Source organism: Juglans microcarpa x Juglans regia, chromosome 5D (genome assembly GCF_004785595.1).
Source record: "Juglans microcarpa x Juglans regia isolate MS1-56 chromosome 5D, Jm3101_v1.0, whole genome shotgun sequence".
NCBI classification, from domain to species: Eukaryota; Viridiplantae; Streptophyta; class Magnoliopsida; order Fagales; family Juglandaceae; genus Juglans; species Juglans microcarpa x Juglans regia.
The window spans coordinates 11,305,040-11,322,908 of record NC_054602.1 but is presented as its reverse complement, the minus strand read 5'-3'; the positions used below and the strand labels follow the sequence as shown (position 1 = coordinate 11,322,908).

The following is a 17,869-nucleotide window of genomic DNA, read 5'->3' as shown; positions in this document are numbered from 1 at the left end:
ACTAATTGAGTTCTTTTATTCATCATCCATACATTACGTACTTGTTAAGGGAAAAAGATAAAAAAATATGCATATTGTATGGTGTAAAGATGATAAATAGAATTATTCAATTAATAAATTTATTTTTACAAAATATTTTAATATATTTAAGAAATCTCTTTCAATTTTACGAATATATTTTAATAAATTTAATAATTCTCTTTCAAGTTTGTTTGTTTTTTTTAAGTACTCTTTTAAGTTTGTTGGCATTTGGCAATATCACGGATGCAGGAATTTTCGATAAAAAATTTAAAGAAAAAACTATATTTTAATCAACTCCCTGAAAACCTTGTACGTATTTTTCATCCGAGTACCTCAATTTCATTCTATTTCCTCTAAGCTGTCGTTACGTATTGTCGTGCAGACGACGATACCCTGTCTCTGCTTTTTCCGTTTTTTCGTGTATTCGGGTTATTGGGAACCTCTTCACCTTCCAGTATCGCCCATTTCTTGAACCGAAATCAACCTTCAACAGTTTGATCTTCTGCAATTTCTTGGGTCCGTCTCTCTCTTTTTGATTGATCGTGTACTTTGTCAGAAGAATGCTCCCGAAATGTGGATGGATTTAAGGTGCTCCGTGCCACATCTTGAAGAGGTTTCTCTGAATCTGTTATTGAAGTCTGATATTGGCTGACATCGCGAACTCGATTGTATAGAATCCGGGGAGGTCTGGGCATTCTCTTACGGTGTGCTTCTAATTTGTCCCGTTTTGCTTCACAACATTGCATTTCGTTGATTTGTTGGTATATTTGGTAAAGGGTCTGTTTTGAGATTTTGGTGATATATGCTCTGAGTTCTTTGCGGGGGTTCAAAGCTTGTTTTGGGCTCCTTTAGTCAATTAGAAAAATGGGTTTGAGTGAATTTCTGTTACTGTGAGAAGTTTTTGGTGTGCCTTTCAGTTTGATAAAGATGAAGAGGCCGAAAAGCGAGCCTCCCGGAGCAAGAAGGTTCAAATTGTCGCATTTTTTATTGGGTATAGCGGTTCTATACTTAGTTTTCATATCCTTTAAGTTTCCTCATTTCTTAGAGATCGCAGCGATGTTGAGTGGGGACGATAGTTATGTTGGGACGGATGGGACAATGAGAGGGGACTCCGAAGATCCAGATTTAAGCAAACCTTTCTTTACTTCTGTTTATAAGGATGCTTTTCATCGGAAATTAGAGGATAACCAAAACCAAGACGCCCCATTCAGGCCTAGCCAGGAACCACTGGAAGAGAAAAAAAGTGCGTCTAGACCTATAAAGCCGCTGCAGCATCGATATGGTCGAATAACGGGTGAGATTATGAAGCGGAGGAACAGAACTATTGACTTGTCAGTGCTCGAGAGAATGGCGGATGAGGCTTGGACATTGGGCTTAAAGGCGTGGGAAGAGTTAGATAAGGTAGATGAAAAGGAGACCGGAGAAAGCTCTATAATTGAGGGGAAACCTGAGTCATGCCCTTCATGGATATCGATCAGTGGGGAAGAATTGAAGGGAGACAGGTTAATGATTCTTCCATGTGGGCTCGCTGCTGGTTCTTCAGTTACAGTGGTTGGAACACCCCATTATGCCCATCAGGAATATGTGCCCCAGCTTGCGAAGTTGAGGAGTGGTAGTGCCTTGGTTATGGTTTCACAGTTCATGGTTGAATTGCAGGGGCTGAAAGCGGTGGATGGGGAGGAACCACCAAAGATTCTACACTTAAATCCTCGATTGAAAGGAGACTGGAGCAAACGGCCAGTCATTGAGCATAACACCTGTTATAGAATGCAGTGGGGAAAAGCTCAAAGATGCGATGGTTTACCATCCAATAATGATGATGATATGCTCGGTATGATTATTTGCTTCTGATTTTTCTTCTGTAAGCTCTGCCATTCTACAGTAGGGATGAAGGTTCATAGATATATGCAAACTCAACTTTCTTGTGCTGAGAAGATATAAACAAAACATAACAAGAGAAGGTTTGTTTATCATAAGTAGATAGTAATAACATCATGAGGGGATGGCTGCTGACTTGCTAAATTCATGTCCTTGCCTTGAGGTGAGGCTCAAGTGCAATGAGTCGTGGCACATCCATGAGGCTCAATTGACCTGAAACGACTCATTTCATGTCTTGGGCTTGCCTTGTGATCAGGGCCATGAGAAATGACTCCTGGTACATCTGTCACCCATGAGACCGAGTTTACCTGAAAGTCATGCCTCAAGTCCGAGTCATTCTTAATTTTTCTCCACCCTTAATGTATTGTTGATGTGTGCAGCACGTATGAAAAGTTCGTAGAACCATTTGATCACTTCATTTATCCTTGTAAAAGGACAAAAACTCAATAGACCCATCAAGTTTTAACATAAAAATGATATCTAGACCATTACAAAGAAATGTGCAAAAGAAAAAAAAAATATTTATGTTTTGCAAGTCTTCTACATCAATAATGAAATTAGTCTCAAGCTACAATTTGCGGTTGTGGTGATATGATAGTGGCAGGATCGTAATTCATATCTGGTTTAACAGTTCATAAAATGAACAATGTAATGTAAATGTCTCAATAAGTTACCTGATAAGTCATGCCAAACTCTCTCTCTCTCTCTCTCTCTCTCTCTCTCTCTCTATTTTTTTTTTTTAAGATAGTCCTTTTGTTAGAGACCAGTGATGTCATGCACATTTTGGCAATACTCTTATGTATATTGTCCCGTATTTCAATGTGAGAAAGGACCTATCAAAAAGTATTTCAATGCAAAAAAAGATAAAGCTATGATGGTACAACATAATATACTATATCCTATTCCATTTGTCTTGAAAAACTTATTGTCATTCTTCTTGGGGAAGTTAAAGAAAAAAAGATAATATTTTCTTTCACAGCATTCGTCTCATAAGAAAGCTTTTGCAAGTTAGTTGTAGGGCTAAATGTAGGACGCTTTTCTTTCATAGGAGTATGGTGTTTCAACTTTCGTGTTAGGTGTAGGCTGTAAAAAACCTTCAAAATAGCTGCACTCTCTTCTGATGAGTAATGTGAGTATTAAATCCTGAAAAGAAAAGGTAATGTGAATATACAACTTGGTTTAATTATATGCTGTTTTAATTGTTGTGCAGTCTTGGGATGGATCAATCACCTGTAGGCTTTGTTTGTTAACTTGGAAAGTAGATATAAAAGTACAATTTGGGATCCCTATGACCTATTTTTATTGCTGCAGTGTAAGATAGCTTGTCTTGAGCTTATTCAAAATGCTCCATGGCTTTCTAGGAAATTAATTGGATGACCTAATACTTTCAAAAAATTCTGTTATGCGAATTCTTTGAGCAAATGGCTTTCCAGGATTACAATCATCATGATAAATAGCCTTGAGCAAATGCTTGTAATTAGGTTTTCTCTTGTATACTTCCTATGTACTTGGGCATTGCCTAATTACATGGAATAATAAATTCTTCTTACTTATAAAAAAAATAGCCTTGTACTATAAAATTTTGGTTTCTTAAGACCCACAGGGAAAAAACTAAAATTATGGCTTGGACAGCTGATGCTACTCAAATTAGCCTCTGGTGGTGTCTTCTAGAGAAAACACGATCCCAGCAAAACAAACAAGTCTGGAATCAATTCCAGCATAAATTTGAATACACTGAAACAAAGTGGAGAAGAGGATATAACACTTCCTGTGTTGAGGCCGCCAATGAACATGCTATGATGCCCAGTAAAGGGATGTTTGTCTCAGCTTTTGCAAAACTAATTTTAACCTGGAGATAGTCTGCCTCTCTTCTAATACATTGCTTTTCGATTGATAAGTGACACACGCACACAGTGGTTCTGGACCCTCGGCTTCACTGTCTGACCTGTTCTTTTGAGGGGAAATAATTTCCATTAAGAGCTCGTTGCTCTCTCTCTGTCTCTCTCTGATGAGTTCTGTTAGGCATAAACCATCTCTTAACTAAATTTTAATTTACTGGATACCTTGAAACCGATACAACAATTATTCTCATCTCTTTTTCTAGAGAAAATTTGACTCCAGACTATCAACTTTACTCATTCACTAAATAAAACCATGATCCTGGATAATTTAGCATGTTACTTACTCTTTCTTCCACTGAGTGGCTTTTAAGCTGCCGAATTCAGGTAAACATTCCAGACCAGCATCTGCTGCATCATTTCTTCTATGCCGATAAGATTCTTGACATCAATTTATGCATTGGTGTGTGCTAGTGTATGGGTTTATGTTCCAGTTTAGATTAATATAGTTTTGCTTCAAGCTCGATAAGAATTTACATACTAGCCGGGATTTGTTGTTTCCAACATGGTATAGGAGCTTGATTGCGTGGTGTTGTTGGAATGGTCTTGCTGATCCAGTCTCTTGCTTGGGCATTTTTGGCCATAGGCATACTTCTTTTGAACTTCACTTGTTTTGTTGAGTTTGCTTTGTTACAGCCATAAATTTGCATTCACTATAGGTTTAATCCCTTTAATCCCCAATCAACTTTGCTAAAATTCTTTGAATGTAATTCAATAGTTTATGTTCGAGTGCACTATGAAGCACTGTAAATCCACTGTGTGAACATTTATTAAGGTGATTCTGTAGCCTCCTTTGTTTATCAACTTCAGTAACTTGCAGTATTTATGGACGTGGAGATGTGAAAATTTGGGTTCCTGAAATTGTTTTTGGCAGTTGATGGACATGGGAGGTGTGAAAAATGGATGCGGAATGATATTGTTGACTCAAAGGAGTCCAAGACAACCTCATGGTTTAAGCGATTCATAGGGCGTGAGCAGAAGCCAGAAGTTACCTGGCCATTTCCTTTTGTGGAGGGCAGACTGTTTATCCTAACCCTGCGTGCTGGTGTTGATGGGTACCATATTAGTGTTGGGGGCCGGCATGTGACTTCATTTCCTTATAGGACTGTAAGTAATATCGAAAAATTTGTCATGTTTACCAGTAATGATATTGTTTTACTACCTGTCTGACATGAGTGGAAAATGCTTTCCTTAGAGCTTGCTATTACAATTATAGTTATTAGAATGATACTTTCTACTGTCAAATTTTAGTATTTTAAAATAATTTGATTGTTTTAACGCCCCTGTACTAAACCCATAATGCTTTGCTGTATCTTCAGGGGTTCACTCTTGAAGATGCAACAGGACTAGCAATTAAAGGAGATGTGGATGTCCACTCAGTTTATGCCACGTCTCTCCCTACTTCTCATCCAAGTTTTTCACCTCATAGAGTATTGGAGTTTTCTGAGAAGTGGAAAGTCAATCCTCTGCCCAAGAGCAAGGTTCCACTCTTTGTTGGAGTGCTGTCTGCTCCCAATCACTTTGCTGAACGCATGGCAGTTAGAAAAACTTGGATGCAAACATCTGCAATCAAGTCCTCAGATGTAATTGTTCGATTCTTTGTTGCATTGGTAAGGCTTATTCATTTTTCATTGTCATGCATTCAAATATGACGTTGAGATTTACTTTTTCTACTCAGGTGCATCTGATGTCTACTCCTTGTGTACTTGGATGGTGTCATTTTGCTTATTGACAAAGTTTATCTTATGAAATAATATGATGTCAAGATTTATGGTTGATGAATTAGTTTCCAGGATTAATTCCATGTGATTTTATGAATAGAACGTGGTGATATTGGCATGCTTGAGACATAGGGTTATTAGCAATGATAACATTGATACATAACAAAAACATTGTTGATATTAGCAAAGCATAGAACTTCCAGTGAAACAAGTTTATGGTCCAGAGCTGAAGTGCTGAATGAGTGTAAACAAAATGATTGTGGTCTGTTGGTGCATGGTTGCCAATGACAAGCATGTAGGAGTAGCAATCAATAATGTACCTGTTAGAGTATTATATGTGAGGAAGGTCAATTTTGTAATTTTACATGATATATAAATATATTCACATATATATATATAGATAGATAAGCCATCCACTCCAGGGTTGAGGTTTTAAAATCTTTCATACTCTCTCATTCTCCTTATCCATCAAACCACATGGTATCAGAGCCTAGGTCATCTGTTTGTTTGTTTGTTTGCTCTACATCCGTCAAACCATATGGTGTTGAATGGTCTCACATTGGTTGCATGTCAACATTGGTATGATTTAATGTACTAGTTTGGCTGCTCCACCCAATAGTTTGAGGTTTTAACTCGAACAAAGCAATCGAGGTGGATTGTCACTTTATACAAAAGAATAATTCTACTTATCATTCTCATACACCACACCTATTTTATTTTATTTTATTTCATTTTTCCTATAACAAGTATGTGGTATATGGATGATAAGTAGAACAACTCAATTAGTTTAACAAGAATAAAATAAAATAAAAAATAATTTTAAAATTTGTAAAGTGTGGTGTGGGATGATGAGTAGCATCCCTCTATGCAAAATACTGTTATCTCAAAACAAGTTATTACCTCATAGGTTTTTGAGCTGTTAGGAGATGCATTCACAAAGGCTTTAGTGAGTTTTTTTAATATCTATATAGTTTGCAAGGCATGATAGATATCTATGCTCTAGATCATGGGGAGTGCTAGAAAATTATATGCAAGGAAGGGCAACCTTGTGATTGGACATCATTAATAACATAAGCTGTCAGTGTCTGTTTATTTTCTTGCTCTCTTTAGCCGTCAACACCTCATGATGCTCACTTTGGGAGGAGATGTTTCTTTTTGTCTTTTTTTTTTTTTAAGCAATATAAATAATTTCAGAGAGGGTTGTGGTAATTGCCAATAATCAGGTTTGTGGATGGTTTACAGCTTGCATGCTTGGAATTTTAAAAAATATTTCTAAATGGAGTTGTTATATACTGAATCAACTTCAGGAACACCATTAGATGTTTTTGGACATTGGTTGATGTATTTTGAATTTCTGTTGAAGAGCTTGCAAGGTACTTGACAAATTAGGAAAAAATTGCCTGTCAGGTGGTTGGTATGGAATATGTTGCCTGCCTAAAGGTTTAGAGGGCGGCTAAATTGTGGATTTCACTTCAAGGTTGTGTAAGTGCTGCATTTCGATCAGAATGATGGGAATAGTTACCAGGGAGCAACATTATGAAGAGTGTTAATTTGATTCTTCCGAGCATTCATTATGTGCAGTTGAGATGGAAAGATTTGGTCTCTTAAAAAATTAAGTCATGGAGAAATTAGGAAAGACTTGTTTGATGATGTAATGGGGGTAGATAGGAATTGTGAAATGGCATGTGGATAAATCAGCCAAGTTTTTCTTATTAGTTTACTTTAACTGAAGATGATGACTTCTGAGATGTCAGGCTTGTTGAGGTGGATTGGTGTTCCCAACCTTGGTAGAAAGAACTTTGGTTTGGGTTGTCACCAGTTATAGATGTATTAAGAACTTTGGCTTGATTGGTAGAATTAACGATTATGAGGTATCATGCAAGGGTTGTTGATCCCTGTGAGCATATGATAAAGAAATCTACTGCCTTCTGATATGCACGAACTTATCTATATGATGCAATTGTTATGTACTTCAATCTTGTGGACAAGATTTCCCCCCCTTTTTTTTGGGTATTTGTCCTAGTTACGTATAATACTTCAATACATGCTGTGCATGATGCCTGTTTGTGTCTGTTATTGTTCTGTTTTTCTTTGTACAGAAATTCTTCACTTGCTGTTATGTATGCGTTACTTCAAAAAATTTCCATTCTTGAACTTTTTATGTTGTCCATTATATTATGATTGGGATTTTTCTGGTGTTGTCATTTGTTTTAATTTGACACAGAATCCAAGGAAGGAGGTGAATGCAGTGCTGAAGAAGGAGGCTGCTTACTTTGGCGATATAGTGATTTTGCCCTTTATGGATCGCTATGAGCTTGTTGTTCTTAAAACTATTGCTATCTGTGAGTTTGGGGTGAGTTTGTATCTTACAGAATATTCTTCTTTCATTTTTTTGATTGGATTTCTTCCCGAACATTTTCATTGAAGGTGGTTTTCTTGGGACTTCTGTTTTGTTGGGTCCTATGCTGAGTTATATCCTATCTTTAAATGGCCCAAACATCCTCCATGCAGGTTCAGAATGTGACCGCAGCGTACATCATGAAATGTGATGATGACACATTTGTCAGGGTGGACACTGTATTAAAAGAAATTGAGGGTATCTCCTCTAATAAATCGCTTTATATGGGTAATCTCAATCTCTTGCATCGCCCTCTTAGAAGTGGAAAATGGGCGGTCACATATGAGGTATGCTACTGGCCTTTGTTTTGTGTAAATTTTGATTTGTTGCCTGTCATGGTTCAAAATTCTATGTTAACTTGGTTCTGCATTTTGGGTTTCTACTCAAGCTCCTTTCATCAATTAGATATCTTTTTAGGGTAGCGATAGGGTTACTACCTTATTACTACCCATTTACTACTGATAGTTCATTTCAATTTTTTTTTTTTTTTATCATTTTCCTTTAAATGTATTTTTAACATCCTTAAGTATTAAGAAAAAATTAAAAAATATATAATTTTACTAATAGTCACTTCCTTAACCATTAAGTAAAATAAAAAATTAATAAAAAAATCAAATATAAAATGAGTAGTAAATAAGTAGTAGGAGAGTAATAATCCTATCATTTTCCATCTTTTTAAGCCTGATATGTTTGATTGCATGGAAGTAGGATCATAAAAAGGAAGATATTGTCAATATCTTGTCATTGTATCCTGAGTTTCTTATTGATGTTGTTTTCTTCTAAGTTGTGAAGTTTTTCATTATTTCTGGACAAGACCTCTTTTTTATACTCTTTGAATGTGTTCCTATATCTGAAACATCGTGTATGTAACAGGAGTGGCCAGAGGAAGTATATCCTCCGTATGCGAATGGACCTGGATATGTAATTTCCATTGATATTGCTAAATACATTATCTCTCAACATGGCAATCGAAGCCTAAGGGTTAGTTGCATTATTTATCTAATCTGCCTCCCTTCGAAGGTTCCTTCAACCTGCCACACAGCAAATGTTAACTGGAAAAACTTTTTTTTTTTTTTTTGGCTTGAAGCTCTTCAAGATGGAGGATGTGAGCATGGGAATGTGGGTCGAGCAATTTAACAGTTCCAAGGCAGCCGTCCAGTACTCGCACAGCTGGAAATTTTGTCAGTATGGATGCCTGGAAAACTATTTTACTGCACATTACCAATCGCCAAGGCAAATGATCTGTCTTTGGGGCAATTTGGCGAGAGGTCGGGCTCATTGCTGCAACTTTAGATGACATTGAACAGAAACATAAAGTTATATCACACTTACCTTCCTCCTCCCTCCCACGCTCTAATTTTTTACCCACATTTGTGCTGATTTTTGTCCATTGTGGCCAGTGTCTCGGTCAAATTATGAACCTAAGATTGCTTATGCTAATCCATTTGCCACAATGAGTTCTACAAAGTATTATATGTGATATGTTTCATGGATGGGCTGAACTTCTTTTAGTTGGATGTTTAATTTTAGAAAAATTCTACTTATCATCTCCTACACCACACGCTAATATGTGATTTATCATTTTTGTCATTCTATTTAAATACACATATATTGATGGGTAAATATGTGTGTTTAAATAGAATGATAAAAATGACAAATCATATGGTGTGGATTGTGGGGATGATAAGTAACGTTTCTCGTCTTTTTTCGTAGTTTAATTTTTCAAAGTGAATGAAGGGCAGAAAGAAGTGCAGACCATATCTAGTCTCTTTCCTTCCCGAGTAAAAGGCTATTCATTGTTTAGACTCTTGTGTTTTTGTGTAATGCTGCTCAGCTCAGTAGAGTTTTTGAAATCAAAGAAAAAGGAGGTCCTAAAATCCTTCTCCAACCCATATCATAGAGAATTTAGTTTTGAAGTTCCGTAGCACTTGGCTCTTTTGTCCTCAATCACGGGTACAGTCACAACATGTACTCCATTGAAAGCTGAGAAATTGGGGTTAAGCTTCTGTAGATTGCTAGTGCAGCAGTGCTTGTCCTAAACAGAAATTATTGTGTATAAGACAATGATTGTCTCATAACATAGCACCCAGTACTAGTAGGACAAAAGGACTGACTCTCTCCATCAATACTGCACTGTTTATTTCCTGACCAACATCATTATATAAAAAAGACTCGCTCTTGCTTCTATGTGTGGTCCCACTTCCTTAAAAGAGTATAGTTAAGATGCTGTACTGTGTCGACAATATCTTGAACAAGTAACATTTGTGTTCTTTGTACTTGTCGCCTTCAAATGTATTTCCGCCTCTTAAATTGGAAGACTGATGTGGTAATTCTGTACCGCACAACATGTCGTGCAATTAAAATTTATTTATATAAGCATTAATTTTAATTGACATGATATGCTGTAACATGATACTAAGAGTACGTTTGGATGTTAAATTGAGCTAAGTTGAGATGATAAAATATTGTTAAAATATTATTTATTATTATTACTATTATTTTAAATTTTGAAAAAATTAAATTGTTTATTATATTTTATATTGAAATTTGAAAAAGTTATAATGATGAGTTGAGATGAGTTGAAATAAGTTTACTTTCCAAACGAAGCCTAATAGAACAATAGTATAGTATAATCGAACGATAATTATACCATGACCTTGTGGATAGAGGAATGAGGGAACAGAGTTGTAAATAAACACAACTCATCGACAAGTCACTTGAAATCGACTAGACCAAACTGAAATTCAGCTAGACTTGTTTTTAATAAGAGTTGTTTTTGAAGTCCAAATTCAGCTAATTTTTTTTTTCTTTTTTGATCTTTAAATTTGGATTAAAAATTTTAGATCATGACATTCTTACATAATTTAAAAGAAAATAAATTTAATCAATTAATATAATCATGTAATTTAATTAAAAATAAATTTAATTTTATAAAATTTAAATTATTACGTTAATTAATTAAATTTATTTTATTCTAAATTATATAATAAGGTTATGTTTTGAAATTTTTAATCTAAATTTAAAGAGAAAAAAAACTAAATAGTAAAAAATATAAAAGGAGGTGTAAGTATTTATTACCTAAAAACAAAAGAGTTAGTGTAGAGGGTTTTAAATTATTATTATTATTTTTATTTATATAAATCACCAATGCATTTGTGGTGGTTATAAGGTTTTTTTTTTGAAATAAAGGTTATAAGTCTCTTAGCATTGAAGAGTAAAGAAGAGATGGGCCCCATGGTTTAGTCCTGCCTTTTTCGCCAACTACCATTCTTAACGCCTAATCCATATTGGCACATGCAATGGCCCACTAATATTATCCCCACACTAACTTTATAAAAAGCAAATTAATTATAAATAAATAATTCACTTTAAAAAGAAAAATAATAAATACATAATACTTTTTACGATATATTTTATAATTATATTTTAAAAATTTAAAATATAAATATAAAATATCATATAAAAGTAATATTTATTTATAAAAATATCCTCATTTTAAAAATATTGTGAAAAATATGTGTATCATTGCTCTTTCGAAATATCCAGACGTCTTCGACTCTTTACCGTTACCGACGACGACAAAGACGCCCTTCTCCCTCTTCTCTCTCTCTCTCTCTCTCTCTGCCCCTCAACGGTCAAGTCGATTGATTTTTAGAGCTGTCGGCAGCGCGGTAGGACGCCACGTGCCCCTGTCCAGACTCAGAGCTTGCTTTCAGCTCTTCCCGCCACGTAGTATACGCGGTTGTACTAAACACTCTGTTTCTTTTTCCTGCGTTTCCTCAAAGCTAGCGAAGTAGAAATAAATATCCAGTCGGTAGAGTATGGAAGTTTGAGGTACTCGCTACCGACATAAGCCACGGCACTAGCTTGTACACCGTGGTCGTTTCTTTTGAGGTGGGAACTGGGAAGTAGTTTTCCCGTCTAGGAAAAGACACGGTATCGTGATTAGACTCAGCTGGCCACTTGGCAGTCACGTATATTACTTTTTAAAGTGGATAAGGTTCCCTTATTTTTCTCCCGAGTGACAAAACTAACCTTAAAAGAAGAACAAAAATGTTTAGATGAACTAAAAAGGATGAAAGTCTCGTTTAGTTTCCGTTTATGAATAATAATAAGAAGAGGTGGAATAAATTTTGTAATATTAATTAAGATAAATTTATATATTTAAATATTAAGATAAATTTAAATATATTTATAAAAAATTAAAAATATTATAAGTCTTAAATAAAAGGATGTGTTAAATTAAAAAAAATTATGAGTCTGTGTAAAAAAAATTTAAGTTAAGATGAGTTTAATAATTTAAAAATTAAATATTTAAATATTAGACTCAATTTAAAATTAGACTGAACTGATACGTTGAATTCAACTTTCAAATGAGACCTTATTGTGTCGAATTTAAGCTACTGGCATAATATATAATCATGAATTTGATTATATTTTATTTAGAATAATAATATCCAAAATCTATTTTATCATCGTTTTTATTATTATTTTATTATTATAATAAAATACTTAAAGTCTATTTATTATGTTTAATTTATGGTCAGTTGTTTAATATCGTATAAAAATTGAAATAATAATAATAATAAAATAGATGAGTAATAAATGTTTTATTTTATCTAATGGTGATTTAAATATAATTTAAATTTAAATTTGTATACCATTTAACCCACGTGGAGTCAATGAGCTTTGATATTTTTTGTAGCTCTAATTTATAAAAGTTTGCACCTTTTAATTGTGAATCAAAAACCTAAAATAATAATAATAATAACAATAATTCCATTATTAATTTGGAGGCTCTTGGTAATCGTGTCGTTTGCCGACAACAGACCTGATTTGGGTTGAGTTATTTATGTTCAAGGTATCGGATATCAATCCTAATTAGGAAGGCAAGATACGTTGGGCACGGAAGAATAATGAGAAGGACGGTGCGGACCGATATTTAACCGAAAGTGTACCGATGAGTGTAAATCTTTTTTTTTTTTAATATTTTTTTTACATAATTTTAAATATTTTTAAAAAATAAAAAAATATTAATTTAGTAATATTTACTTCCTCAATTATTAAATCTAAAAATTAAAAATTCAATCCACCTCTTTTATCCGTTAACTAGCTTTCGAATGCAAACAATTCTATCAGTTACGGGTGGAGGCTAGTTATGTCCTTTTGCACTGCTCACTCATAAACTGCCTGTCCCCTCACTACTCCATCATCTTCCATGTGATCCACTCTCGCAGTCACTCTCTCTCCCTCGCGCATCAGAATCATGAAAACACGGAGGGGAACCCCACAACCAGCTAATCAAGCCCCCATATAAATGGCAGATATTTCCCATATCTTATTGGCTTAAAACGCATTGCATTCACTCTTCTTCCAATCGTAACGCTCCACACCCACCCATCAATCCTTCTCCATCATACGCCCAACGGTTACTCTCCTCTTTCCTTCCTTCGTACGTTAGCTTAGCCCCCGCTCCCCATATAAATCTTTCTTCTTTGAGATATCTATACCTGTTTATACATAGTCTTCAACCTTTCTTGCACGGTGTTCTGAGAGAGTGAAGGATAAGGAGGTCGGTTTTTTAGAGGGGGACTCAGATGGATTTTAGTTCGTTCTTGACGTCCCTGGTGACGTCGTTCTTGATATTCGTGGTTTTGATGCTGCTTTTCGCGTGGTTGTCGCGGAAGGAGGGGAATAGCGTCGTGTACTACCCGAACCGGATCTTGAAGGGTTTGGATCCTCCCGTGTCCGGGACCCGTAACCCCTTCGCGTGGATCCAGGAGGCCATGTCCTCCACGGAGCAGGACGTGATCTCCCTTTCGGGGTTTGACACTGCCGTCTACTTCGTGTTCTTGAGCACTGGTTTGCACTCTGGCTCTGTTGCCTTTTATATTTCCTTTTGAAGTTTTAGGACTATGGTGAAGTGCGTTTTCCTCCATCGGTTCGTTTTGGTGGAATTCATGTTAAATTGTTAATGATTGTACATTTGTATCTCGTACTTGTGTTTTACATGGATTTTACTGGCTATACTCTGAGATTTGCTTTCTATATTTGGCTACTTGCTTAGTGCGCTTCGAGCTGTTCTATTCACCCGAGGAAAAAAGTAATACCTCAAATGAATATTATTGGGTTGATTGGGGAGATCAACTTTGATCTAATTCTACATTTGAGGGAATCGTTTTCTATAAATTATTTTTCAGTGGAAGTCCCAACTTTTTTTTCTCCTTTTGAAAAAGTATTTTTTTTTTTTTTTTTTAATAGTAAAAATAATTTCCAAACTTGCAGACGTGCTTTAAGAAAAGAAAGTGGAACGCTTTTTCTTTTGAAATAAAGAATATTTGAACAGTTTCGGTGTTGGAAGGATGGGTAATTGGGTATTGCTGAAGGTAGATCACTTTGTACATCTCCATTCCAGCCATTGTGTGCCTAAAGCCATAGTTAGCTAAAGCATACGAAACGTTAAACTCAGTTTTAAAACAAGAAAAGATAACAGAAAATATGAAACCGGGAATGATGCCTCTAGTTTATGAGTGTTATTCAATGTTTAGGTCATTCTGAGTATAAAACATCACTTGCACCTTCATTAAATCATTTCGTCTATTAATTTGCAGTGTTTGGAATCTTGGTTTTATCCGGCGTAGTGCTGCTTGCTCTTCTTCTACCAGTTGCTGTCACTGATAATAATGTGAAGGTTACCGCGGCAACCACCAGCAATGGGACTTTTAACGAGTTTGACAAGTTATCCATCGGCAATGTCAAAGTACTACACAACCTTTCATGAACTGAATGTTGAATTCCTTTTTTTTTTTTTTTTCTCATGCAGTAGATTACCAAATTTTCAACATGGCTAGTAGATATTATCTAGAATTTTCAAGTGCATTTTGGGAATTTGTCTCAGCCAAATATAATCTTCTACCTATCAATGTATAGGTATAGGGCCACAAGTTGCTGAGCTAGTGGTGATAAATATGTAAAATGTTATGTTATCCAATTAATTTGTCTTTTATGATTCACTTATTAAAAAAATTTCTTTTGTGATTCAATAATTCTAACCAGTAACAACATTCTGTTTTATATATTGATTGGGGCACTTCTTAATGCAGTTTTCTCTGTTCCTTTGTAAATACAGGAGAAGAGTCCTCGTTTATGGGCATTTATGATAGCCACTTACTGGGTTTCATTTGTTACGTATTACCTGTTATGGAAGGCATACACGCATGTCTCTAAACTGAGAGCTGATGCTCTTATGTCTCCCCCATTGAAACCTGAACAATATGCCGTTATCGTTAGAGACATACCTCCGGTCCCTGAAGGTCTAACAAGAAAAGAGCAGGTTGATTCATACTTCAAAGCTATCTATCCTGATACATTTTACAGATCAATGGTGGTTACAGACAATAAAGTGGTAAGACATTGATTTGCTATGTGTTCTAAAATTCTTTGACATCAAGTTGACTCCTGAAAACTTAACAGCACTTTAGAGGCACTTGAGGGGGGGTGCTTTATTTCCACTGCACTCTGATATGTTACCGTTTGCAATTCACTTTTGAACAAGTTTTGCTACTTAATATATAGTAAGCTATTAATACAAAACTAGAATGTGCGAACAGTTGAGATGCTATTTATTTACATCAATTTATTACTTATCATTGATTTGATCCTCCTAGGTGAACAAAATTTGGAAAGAACTAGAAGGGTACAAGAAAAAGCTTGCACGTGCTGAAGCGATATATGCGCAGTCAAAAACAACAGGCAAACCGGGTGGGGTTAGACCGACTAACAAAACTGGCTTCCTTGGTCTGTTTGGTAAAAAGGTAGATAGCATAGAGTACTACAATGAAAAGATAAATGAACTAATCCCAAAACTGGAATCGGAACAAAAAGTCACCCTCAGAGAGAAGCAGCAAGCTGCTGCTCTGGTATTTTTCACGAGCAGGGTCACTGCAGCTTCTGCAGCTCAGACTCTACATGCTCAAATAGTTAACGATTGGACAGTTGTAGATGCTCCTGAACCTCGTCAAATACTTTGGGCTAATCTTCCAATCAAGTTTTTTCAGAGGCAAGTACGGCAATATGTCGTGTATGCTATTGTGGCTTTGACCATAGTTTTCTACATGATTCCGATTGGGTTGATTTCTGCCTTCACAACACTTGAGCAGTTGAAGAAACTTCTCCCATTTTTAAAGCCAGTTGTGAATATTGCCGCAATCAAAACAGTGTTGGAAGCTTACCTCCCTCAGATTGCACTCATTGTCTTCTTGGCTTTGTTGCCCAAGCTCCTTCTATTTCTCTCCAAGGCTGAGGGAATCCCCTCTTTAAGTCATGTAGTGAGAGCCTCTTCAGGGAAATACTTTTATTTCACAGTGTTGAATGTTTTCATTGGAGTGACTGTGGGTGGAACATTGTTCAGTACGTTCAAGACCATTCAGAAGAATCCTCCTAGTTATATAATTACCTTGCTAGCGAATAGTCTGCCAGGCAATGCAACGTTCTTCCTCACCTTTGTAGCTTTGAAGTAAGATAATTATTATTATTTTTTATCATCAGTAAGATAATGATTTGGCGTTTCTTATATTTTGTCTTATGTGCACTAATGTCCACAGTATTACACACTTCTCATTCAATTTTAATATTTCTATGATTCCCAGGTTCTTTGTTGGCTACGGCCTTGAACTGTCCAGAATAGTCCCTCTAATTATATACCATTTAAAGAGGAAGTATCTGTGTAAGACTGAGGCTGAGTTGAAAGCAGCTTGGTTTCCTGGAGAACTTGGGTATGGAACTAGGGTTCCTGGTGACATGCTGATTGTTACAATTGTCCTCTGCTACTCTGTCATAGCTCCTCTTATTCTCCCATTTGGCGCGGCTTACTTTGGCTTAGGATGGCTAATTCTCAGAAATCAGGTAATATTTCACTCAGCTCTTTTTTTATTTTATATGTGTGTGTGTGTGTGTGTTGGAAGTAGCTTTTACCCAATATTGATGTTGTTTATTACCTCTGATAAGCCATTGTCCTGCTAGAATGAGGAAAAACAAATCCTTTTGGATGAGTGAATTTAAAAATATATACATATTTTACATGCATGTCTGTCTTTCTAACGTTTCATCTAACAGGCACTCAAAGTTTATGTTCCGGCCTATGAAAGCTATGGAAAGATGTGGCCCCACATGTTCATACGCATCCTAGCAGCTCTGATATTATACCAAGTTACCATGCTTGGTTACTTTGGTGTAAAGAAATTCTACTATGCACCATTCGTAATCCCACTCATAATACTTAGCTTCATCTTTGGCTTTGTCTGTTCCAAGAAATTCTACAGATCTTTCCATGACACGGCTCTGGAAGTTGTATGCCGCGAGTTGAAGGAAGTTCCTAACATGGAACTAGTTTTCAGATCTTTCATCCCACAAAGCTTGGGGTCTGAGAAGTTTGATGATGATCAATTTGAAGATGCTTTGTCACAAGTTTCAAGAACGACATCATTGGTTTGATGTACATTTCTGCATTCGACGAGATTATCGATGTTGGTGTTTTTTTTTTTTTTTTTTTTTAGCTTTTGTTTAGCAGAAGTCTTTGGATGCAATATTTGTTGATATTAAGAAATAGGAATCATGGCTTTGGGTTTGTCTGTAACATAATATTATATTAATTCGAATCGCCTGTGTTGAATTTCTTATTTGATCCTATCTGAATTAACTCGGATTTAAAGAGCAGTGCATGCAGTGATTTAATATGAGTTCTGTCGTATCTTCATGATTTCAGATATAATGATTTCTAACTTTTTGTATATTCAAGGTATCTCATCTCAAACGATAGATGTGAAATATTCTATAATCAGAATCAATTTCTTAAAATAAAATAAAATAAAATGGTTTTTTATTTCTTTTAAGCAAATAGCATGCTGGGTCTCTGTGACTTTGCATTTTTTAAATTTTTATTTATTTATTTATCT

At 35.5% G+C, this 17,869-nt stretch overlaps 2 protein-coding genes across 2 annotated transcripts; both read left to right on the top strand.

Moving 5' to 3' along the window:
• Nucleotides 1–331: 331 nt before the first annotated feature.
• LOC121266084 (hydroxyproline O-galactosyltransferase GALT2) lies at nucleotides 332–9,409 on the top strand. Its single transcript, XM_041169807.1, has 7 exons — nucleotides 332–1,852; nucleotides 4,672–4,904; nucleotides 5,117–5,407; nucleotides 7,743–7,871; nucleotides 8,030–8,203; nucleotides 8,790–8,897; nucleotides 9,004–9,409. Exons 1-7 carry the CDS (start codon nucleotides 949–951, stop codon nucleotides 9,211–9,213), a joined length of 2,049 nt encoding a protein of 682 aa, XP_041025741.1. The 5' UTR covers nucleotides 332–948; the 3' UTR covers nucleotides 9,214–9,409.
• Nucleotides 9,410–13,167: 3,758 nt separating this feature from the next.
• On the top strand, nucleotides 13,168–17,593 carry LOC121266083 (CSC1-like protein ERD4). Its single transcript, XM_041169806.1, has 6 exons — nucleotides 13,168–13,778; nucleotides 14,528–14,676; nucleotides 15,046–15,321; nucleotides 15,584–16,431; nucleotides 16,565–16,820; nucleotides 17,031–17,593. The coding sequence occupies exons 1-6, from the start codon at nucleotides 13,514–13,516 to the stop codon at nucleotides 17,406–17,408; spliced, it is 2,172 nt and encodes a 723-aa protein (XP_041025740.1). The 5' UTR covers nucleotides 13,168–13,513; the 3' UTR covers nucleotides 17,409–17,593.
• Nucleotides 17,594–17,869: the final 276 nt, after the last annotated feature.